The 10047-nt window shown below is 47.1% G+C and overlaps 1 protein-coding gene across 1 annotated transcript; it reads right to left on the reverse strand.

Moving 5' to 3' along the window:
* Positions 1-4543: 4543 nt before the first annotated feature.
* On the reverse strand, positions 4544-5488 carry LOC118638794 (olfactory receptor 5-like). Its single transcript, XM_036274917.1, has one exon. The coding sequence runs from the start codon at positions 5486-5488 to the stop codon at positions 4544-4546; it is 945 nt and encodes a 314-aa protein (XP_036130810.1).
* Between the last annotated feature and the right edge of the window lie 4559 nt (positions 5489-10047).

A 10047-nucleotide genomic window follows, 5' to 3' on the forward strand; every position in this document is an offset into this window, starting at 1 on the left:
AGGTGGGGGGGGGAGAGAGGAGAGAGAGAGAGAGAGAGAGAGAGAGAGAGAGAGAGAGAGAGATGAAAGAGACACATAGACTAGTTACGTCCTGCGACCCCAATCAGGGCCTGGGTACCAACCACATCTGAGGTATGTGCCCTTGACCTGAAATTGAACCAGCGAGCCTTTTGGCGGAGGGCTGACATTCTAACCGCTGAGCCAAACCGGCCAGGACCCATCACCACCTCGTGCATGGACACCTGAAATCACCTCCTACTGGCCTCCATGAACCCTTGGCCCCTACCTGCAGTCCATCCTCAGCTGGGTCACCAGAGTGGGCCGGCAAGTGTGGAATCTCTAATATCTTGTACGATTAGACTTCCTGGCAGACCTTGGAGTGGGTATTTGGCCGTTACAGCTTCTCATAAATTTGACAGTGACTGTGGATCATCAGTTCATTCATTCCTTCTGTCTCCATACAAGGAAGGGTCCCAGAGTGGGCTAGTAACCAGACACCCCCTTCCTTCTCATATATTAGCCCTGTGCTATTTGGGATGCTTCTGCCTGCAAGGACTAGAAGGCTACAAAGAAAATCGGCTTAAATAACGCAGGTTCCCATCTTACTTAATAAGGAATACAGATGTAGGTAGTTCCACAAGTGGATCCCCAGCACCTCCTGCCATCGAGGACCCAGGATTTCCCCCCAGTCTTCCATTTTTAGTTGTGTTTGTTGTTTGTTTGTGTGTTTGTTTTTGTCATGGTTCCCCTTGGGGGCTGTGTGGCACCAAACCCCATGATAATGATCAATAGGAGCACAGAGGCAGGCAAGCAGGCAAAAGATCTTTCTCATCACTTATTAGGCAGCAAAGCTGTTCCCAAAGCCCACAATAAACTTTCCCTTATTTCACCATGACTAGGACTTGGTCACAGGACAATCCCCGGTTGAACCGGCTAAAGAGAAATGAGATTGTTGCCATAGGTTTTGATCAATTAAATTCATACTCTGGATCTGGCTCCGTTACTGCTTGAGGAAAATGGAGGTTGTTAGGGAGGGAGAAGGGGAAAGTGGATGTTGGGTAATTAATTAGCAACGTCTTCTATAAACCCGAGACTATAATTGGAATGTGGAGCGGGAAGTAAGATGAGAGGACATGAGGGCAGAGAGGACCATCAGGTGGGAAAGAGACATGGCAGGGACAAGAGAAGAGAGAAAATAATTGATAAAGAGGAGACAAAGAGAGATGGATTAAAGAGGAGGGGACAACAAAAGAAAATAGAGATGAGGATTTGAAGAGGAAACATGAACCTGAGAATAAAGTATCAGCCAATCAGCATCAGAGACACGAGTTAGAAGCTTACTTGTAGAACTCAACCTCAGCCAATCCGAATCAGAAAAATGCGATAGGCTGGAGCATGTAAACTCAATCTCAGCCAATCGGCACCAAGGGAATTGGTAATGGGGTGGACCTTGTGAACTGAGCCTCTGCCAATCAGGATAAACGATGTAAACTCAGCCTCAGCCAATGAGCATGTGAGACACTGGCTAAGAGGTGGAACTTGTAAACTCAGCCTCAGCCAATCAGAATCAGAGAACCTGGTTCAGAGGTAGAGTGTGTGAACTCAGCCTCAGCCAATCAGGATCAGAGACACTGGGTCAGATGCGTGTGAACTCAGCCTCAGCCAATCAGGATCAGAGACACTGGGTGGGATGCGTGTGAACTCAATATTGAGTTCAGCCTCTTGTTTAGCCTTGGCGCTTCCAGTTTGACACTTTAAGCTCTTGTTTTTAGGTTGCCCTTGATTTTTCGATCAGTCTGTGGAATTCAGCCCTGGTACTCCAGGACTTCCCCAACCGCTGCATCCTAGGGAGGCTGTGTTAGTGTCCTATTCCTGCAGTAAGAAATTACCACAAACTTGGTGCCGCAAAACAAAACAAATTTATTACTTTACAGCTCCGGTGGTCAGAAATCCCACAGGGACTTCACTAGGGTAAAATAAAGAAGTGTGTAGGGCCGTGTCTCTAGGGGAGAATCCCTTTCCTTGTATTTCCCAGCTTTTAGAGTTGCCCACATTCCTTTACTCGTGCCCCTTCCTCCATCTTCAAATTCAGCAAAAGCTGCGCTCAGACCCCAGCTTCTGTTATCACAACTTCACTGACTCCGACCCTCCCACTTCCCTCATTCCTGTATAAGAACCCTGTGATTGCATTGGCCTACCTGGATCACCCAGGGTCATCTCCCCATCTCAGGAGCTTTAACCTCATCTGCAAAGTCCCATTTCCCATGTAAAGTCATGTATTTACAGATTGTGGTGATTGGGATGAGGTCATTTTTGAGGAAACCATCGTTCTGTTGACCACAAAGTGTCACAAAGGAACTGGTGTCCTCGTTCTAACTGCCCACAAGGAAGTATGTGGAATTACTAAGAACTGTGTCATCTAGGAAATAAATCCGTACCTAGTCCGTTTCCTTATTAATGACCAAGTAGTATTCCATTGTGTAAATGCACCACGGCTTTTATTTTTCTAATCCTTACCCGTGGATATTTTTCCATTTATCTCCAGACGGGGAGGGAGGGAGGAGAGAGAGAGAGAGAGAGAGAGAGAGAGAGAGAGAGAGAGAGAGAGAGAGACAGCGGTGTGAGAGAGAAATGTCGATTGGCTGCCTCTTGCACGACCCCAAACAGGATCAGGGATTGAACTTGCAACTAAGGTATGTGCCCTTGACAGGAATCAAACCCGCAACTATGGTTTGTAGGCCAACACTCGACCCCTTAGCCAAACCGGCCAGGGCACACCACAGCTTTTCTATGCACACATGTACTGAGGGGCACTTGGGCTTCTGCCAATCTTGGCTATTGTGACTAACGCTGCTATGAACACGGGGGTGCATATATTCGTTCTGATTGGTGTTTTGGGATTTTTAGGATTGTACCTCAGTGAGGCTTTAATGTCATGACAACTTATTTAAGCTTTATCTTTTATGTGATCAAAGTAGGGAAACTCTGGAGCAGGAAGAGGGTCTGGGGTTCATGTCACAAACACTGGTGCTCATGCCTCCATCACCCATACTTACTGAGCACCTGTGCATGCCAGCCCAGGCGCTAAGACCACTCCTGTATTACCTCATCGATTCTTCACAAAAACTCCTGGAAGACGCTACAGTACCACAGAATGGGGAATAAACTGGGCAGGGTATCACATGGAAAAGTGACTATTCCCATGGTGTTCATGGTCTGTAGGGGGAAATAGAGTTTATTGAGAAAACACTGCATTCAAATCCTGATGACAAAGGTAGTGGAGGGGTTGCTGGTTTTGTTATTTCTGGCCATTGCTGGGCGGGGGACGGGGGGTCTTGAAAAGGGATATTTGAATGGAAACCTAGAGGATGAGAAAGGCTGAACAATACCAACAGCTGGGGGCAGGATTGTGCCAGTGCAAAGGCCCTGAGGTAGGTCATGGTGGGTGTCAGGGAAAGCACAGGGGTCTTTGAGACTGGACTTAGTGAAAGAGGGGGGATGGAGAGGTAGGCAAACACCAGTCCACCCAGGACCTTGTCAAAGGAAAACAGTGATGGGAACGTCCAGGGGGAAAGCATTTCCAGGGGAGAGATTGGTCCTTGCAGAGGCCCTCAGCCAGGACCACCTACTGTGGACACAGCTCAGTGCAAATGAGGTCATAGTGGTGGGCGGGGCCGGGCAAGGCAGCATCTGCTGGGTCTTGGTGAGGCTTTTAGATTCATTCCAAGTTCATGAAGGGCATTCAAGGAAGCCCTGCCTGCGCTGGTGGACAGGGTGAGGTGGGCTCAGTTCTCCTGTTTGTTCTCCTTTCCTCCTCCCTCTCCAGGCTCCTCTGGCCTCAGCACATCCCCTGCACCCATAAAAATTAATGAAACACTGACACCTGCTAGGACAACCACAATTTTGATAACATTATGTTAAGCGATAGAAGCTACACAAAAGGGCAAATGTGATATGATTCCATTTATGTGAAATATTTGAAACAGACAGATCCACAGAGACAGAAAGACTAGTGGTTCCTTAGGGCTATGGGGCAGGGGATTGGGAGTGATGTCTCGTGTGTAGAGGTTTCTTCCGCTGGAGATGAAAATGTGGAATTAGGTAGTGGTGATACCCGCACAACTTTGTGAATACACAGAAACCCCCAGACTGTACTGTTTTATTTTAAATCCTCACCAGAGGATGTTTTTCTATTTATCTTCAGATAAGTGTGAAGGAGAGACAGGGAGAGAGAGAGAGAGAGAGAGAGAGAGAGAGAGAGAGAGAGAGAGAGAGAGAGAGAAACATCAATGTGAAGAGGACACATCAACTGGTTGCCTCCTGCATCACCCTGAACAGGGCCAGGGACAATCCACAACCGAAGTATGTGCCATTGGCCAGAATTGAACCCCTGACACATTGGCCCGCGGGCTGATGTTCTAACTGCTGAGCCAATCTGGCCAGGAAAGAACTGTACATTCTTAAACAGTAAAATATATGGTCTGTGGATTATATCTCAATAAAAATATAAACTACTGATAGCCTGAGTGCACCCATGCCCGGGTCAGCCTCGGGACCAGCACAGTGTTCTGTGGAAGGCTGCCTGGACCTCCTTGTTCCGCAGGCAGTAGATGACAGGGTTGCACATGGGCGTGACCACCGTGTAGATGACAGACAGCACCTTGTTGAGATCCATGGCCTCGATGCGGCTGGGACGGGCGTAGATGAAGAGGGTGGCCGAGTAGAAGATCCCCACCACTACCAGGTGGGAGGCACAGGTGGAGAAGGCTTTGCGGTGGGCTGCGGCTGACGGCATATGGAGCACGGCCCTACCAATGGCCACATAGGAGGTTATGGCCACGAGGAGGGAACCCCAGAGGATGACGATGGCGGAGATGAAGTCCACCAGCTCTGTCAGGGCCACGTGAGTGCAGGACAGATTGAGCAGAGGGGAAACATCACAGAAGAAGTGGTTGAGGATATTGGGGCCACAGTAGGTCAAGCTAGCAATGCATGATGTCTTGACCACCGAGACCAGCAGTCCACCAAGCCATGAGGACAAGGACAAGCCCAGGCAGACCTGGGGTCTCATGAGCAGTGGGTAGTGGAGTGGATGGCAGATGGCCACATAGCGGTCATAGGCCATGGAGGCCAGCAGGGTGCACTCAGTACAGATGAGAGAGATGAAGAAGAAGAGTTGGGTCATGCAGGCTGTGAAGGGCACATGGCTAGGTCCATTCCACAACCCCAGGAGCAGGCTGGGCATGGTCACTGACACATAACACACCTCCAGGCAGCTCAGGTTGCCCAGGAAAAAGTACATGGGCTTGTGGAGCTCACTGTGAGTGCAGACGAGGTAGATGATCAGTGTATTCTCCAGGAGGGTCAGCAGGTAGAGAGTCAGGAAGACAGCAAACAGGACATCCCTCATGTCTGGCCTCATGGACAAACCTAGCAACACAAACTCGTGAACTCTCGTCACGTTGTCCAGCTCCACGGGCCGCTCCATCTGAGAACAACATACACCCCTGAAATATGTTGCAAATCTCCATCTCTACACCTTCCTCACCTGAGATCCAGCCATTGTCTCACCTGAGTTCGGGAAATGACCTTCTCTGGTTCCTCTGCTTCGAGTCTTCCCTCCACAGTTCTTGTTCGTGTAGCAGCTAGTGGGGTCTTTCAAAAATCATAGATCATAGGGTCTCTCTCCTGCTTAAAACCTACCGATTTTCCCATTATTTTTCCAATAAACATCGTGTTCCTTGTCTTGGTCTTCAAGCCCCCATGATTTCAGATTCCTGCCTATTGCTCCAGGGTCCCTGCCTGTCATGAGTCCTCTCCTCCTATCCACAGAAGCCCCATGAGCACCTTTCACTTCCTCAAATGCTCTAAGGTACTTCTCCCCTTAAAAATCTTGGCTGCGTGGTTGTTGGATGGAGCATCGTCATATACACAAAAGGGATGTGGGTTTGATTTCTGGTTAGGGCACATACCTAGGTTGTGAGTTCGGGCATATATAGGAGGTAACTGATTAATATTTTCCTCTTATCTCTCCTCCTCTCTCTTCTCTCCCTCTTAAAAAACTAACACACATTTCCTTGGGTGAGGATTAAAAACAAACAAGGCCCTGGCCGGTTTGGCTCAGCGGTTGGAGCATCGGCCTGCGGACCAGAGAGTCCTGGGTTCGGTTCCCATTAGGCCCCATCAGCTGGGGGCACATACTAAAAAAACAAACAAAAACAGAATTCCCACATAAAACTCTTTCTGCCCAGAATGCCCTTCTCCCCATTCTCACTTTGCTTATTTCTGGGGGTCCTTGACATCCTTGGCATACATTTCTCAATGTCTTATCTTCAGATAAGGCTTCCTTGAGAATCTGCTCTCAAACCCTGTCCTCACTCTCTATCCCCACCTCCCTTACCGTCTTGCAGAGCGATTCCTATTATGCTCAATTACCTGTGTGTTTGTTCAGTGATCCAGTTTCTCTCCAACTGAGTTGTAAGCCTGGGGGAAGGGTCTGGGTTTGTCAGAGGCAGAACGGTATCCCTGGCCTCTAGTGGAAAACGTTCATCGCCCAGTATATTGTAGGTGCTCAGTGTGAATCATTGCCTGGCCGATCGAAGCCGGATGTCCAGGCATCACACTTCCAGGATGTTGGCTGGGGGCGCTGGGACTCTTCCTAGCTGACCTTCCCTCCATTTTCTATTGGTTGTTGATTTGAAAGGGGTCAGTGGAGTGTGCTTGGAAGAACACACCCACCTGAGATCACAAATCTGTCTCATCTGCTTATTACATTCTTTAGAACATTGCTTGCTTTATTCACGTCTTAGTTTTTTCCTCTGTGAAACTGGGAGAAGGGTATTGATTTCCATGAGATGTTGTAAAGAGTACATAAAAGAATGAAAGGGATTGGAAGCTGGGTGGCTCTCTTGGTTGTAGTGCCATCCTGTGCACCAAGAAGGTTGCAGGTTGAATTACAGATCAGGTCACATACCCAAGTTGTAGGTTTATTCCCCAGTCCAGGCACGTACAGGGGCAACCAATTGATGTTTCTTTGACATCTGTCTCTCTCTAAAAATCAATAAACATATACTCAGGTGAAGGTTTAAATAAAGAAAGGGAAGGTTCCAAACAAATCAGTTATTACTTTCGATAGAATTCGATCAATCTATCTAAAGGTGTTATTTAAAGACCATAACTGTAGCCTGGCCGGTATGCCTCAGTGTTTGAGCATCGACTCATGCACCAAGAGGTCCCTGGTTCTATTCCTGGTCAGGGCATATGCCCAGGATGTGGGCCAAATCCCCAAGCGGGGGCATTCAGGAGGTGGCCAATTGATGTTCTCGCTCATTGCTGTTTCTATCTCTCTCTCCCTCTCCCTTCATCTCTCTCTAAAATCAAATATATATATATATATATATATATATATATATATATATATATCTTTTATCCTCTCCCAAGGACATTTTTTTCCATGTTTTGTTCAGATAGAGTGGAGGGAGAGAGAGAGAGAGAAACATCGACATGAAAGGGACACATCGAGTGGTTGCCACCCACACAACCAACCAGGGCCAGGGACAACTTGCAACCGAGGTACGTGCCCTTAGCGGGAACCAAACCTGGGTCTCTCTGGACCGCAGGCTGATGCTCTAACCACTGAGAAAAACAGTCCAGGGCAATAAAAAATATATTTTAAAAAAGAACACAATTGTACAGTGAACTTTAGTGGTTCTCATGGGCATCTTGAAGTAGAGAATAATCCTTATCTCCACATCTGAGATTTCTTCACTAATATGATATCATGCATTGAAATTTACCTCCATTTATTAGCAAAGAAAATCAACTATGGTGATTTTCTATTGAAAAAAAAAAATAGAAAATTGATTCCTAATTCTTCTTCAGAGGACCATATTTTCACCACCCAAATCTTTTGTTATAAAGGTGGAGATAACATTTATTGCATATATTTATGTTCAGGATGAGTCCTACTTCTAAAATCCTCAATAAGGAGAAATTTTTCCATTGATTTTCAGATGGACTGTGAGGGAGACAGAGACAGAGTCAGAGAGAGAGAAATATTGATGTGAGAGAGACACATTGACCTGTTGACTCTGGCACAATCCTGACCAGAGCCTGGGATTAAATCTGCAACACAGATATGTGCCCTTGACTAAGAATCCAACTCCTGACCCTTCCATCCGGGGGCCAACAGACTAACTGCTGAGCCAAACTGACCAGGGCCAGGGTGGGGCCTTTTAATAAAATATTTAATACATTTCAATACCCTCAAAGCAGCTGCCATTTTCCTTATTATTAAATACAAAAACAAACAAACAAACAAACAAACAAACAAACAAACAAAAATCCCAGGTTCCCCGAGGCTACAAGTACGTAGAGAGAACCCTGGGATTTTTCAACTCAGCTGACTAAAGTCACCTAGATAGGGGCAGGTCCAGCCGCCGCCCCTGGGTCCATCTGATTCTGAAGCCAGTGGTCATAGTTCCAGACTTTGCTGCTCCTCCACAGGGAGGAAGTTCCCTGTGGTCAAATCTGTACAGCGCAGCTACGCTGTGTGTGTCCTGACTTCCCAGCGACGGCCATGCTGGCTTGTTACTCTCATCCCTTCTAACAGAGAAGCCCATACGCAATCAACAAGGCAGGGCAGGGACCTGATGAAGGAGCCTTTCCTTTCAAAGGAAGGACAGGGAAAGCCTCCTTTCCACTGAACCTGACTTTATTTTTTAAATCTTTATTGTAGACAGTGTTACAGATGTTCCCCCCACCATATTCCCCTATTGCCCCCTTCCTCCTGATTCCCGTCCTGCCCCAGGCCTTGAACACCCTACAGTCTGTGTCCGTGGGTTATGCATATATGCATGTACGTGTTTTGTTTAATTTCATCCCACCCCTCCACCTCCCCTCTGAGGTTCCCCAGTCTGTTCCATGTTCCCAGGCCTCTGTTTCTATTTTATTCATCAGTTTATTTTGTCCAGTAGATTCCATATATAAGTGAGATCCTGTTAGCAGCGCTACTCACAACAGCTACTATCTGAATCTGACATTATTTAAAATATGTTTTCATTGATTTTTAGAGAGAGAAGGAGGGAGAGGGAAAGAGAACAGAACAGTGATTGGTTGCCTCCTGATGCTCCCTACAGGGGGTCGAGCCCACAACCCGGGCACGTGCCCAACTAGGAATCGAACCAGAAACTACATGGGATGAGGCTTAACCAACTGAGCTACACAGGACAGAGCTGGATCTGACATTGTAACTTGAAGGATTGGTGGGAATTGAGTGGAGTGATGGGCAGCTGAGGACGAAGGAACGGCCCCAGCACAGACATGAAGCTGTGGGCACACTTTCGACCAAAGTCACTCAGGTGCTTGGGCCCAGGTTTTTAGCTCCCAACAGAGCCCTTTGTTTTCATTCCTTCCTGAAAGACATCTTGGTATGGTAGAAAGAATTCAGGGTCCTGGCCAGGTGAATCCGTTTGTTAGAGCATCATCCCGAGACCCATGCTGTGGATTTGATCCCCAGTCAGGGCACATACAAGCATCAACCAATGAATGCATCAATAAGTGGAATGACAAATCGCTATTTCTCTATATCTGTCTCTGTGATCAATAAATTTAGAAAGACAATTCAGGCTGTAGAATCACATGGACCTGGACTCCAAATTCAAGTCCTCTACTGCCTATTTGTAGAAAGTCAAGTATTACTCTTACCCTTTGCATCATCACAGACGGACCTGGAGATTATTATGTGAAGCAAAATAGGCCAGTCAGAGAAATCAAATAACACATGATTGCACTTATATGTTGGGTCTAATGAAAAAAATAAACTGACATACAAATTAAAACCAGAGGTGTGGATACATGGAACAGATTTACAGATGTCAGAGGGAAGGAGTGGGGGATAGTGGAAGGTGAACAGATTAGCCAAAGGACATATAGGGGTAGCCTATGGACACAGACAACAATGTAGTGATGGCCAGAGCAAAGGGGGGCAGGGGCTAGATGGCGGGGGCATAGGGAGGAAATTGGGGCCATCTGTAATAGTGTGAATAA

The sequence above is a fragment of the Molossus molossus genome, unplaced genomic scaffold (assembly GCF_014108415.1).
Source record: "Molossus molossus isolate mMolMol1 unplaced genomic scaffold, mMolMol1.p scaffold_m16_p_21, whole genome shotgun sequence".
Taxonomy (NCBI): domain Eukaryota; kingdom Metazoa; phylum Chordata; class Mammalia; order Chiroptera; family Molossidae; genus Molossus; species Molossus molossus.

Coding starts and splice junctions, on each gene's coding strand:
- LOC118638794 (XM_036274917.1), bottom strand. CDS start 5,488: ATGGAGCGGCCCGTGGAGCTGGACAACGTGACGAGAGTTCACGAGTTT.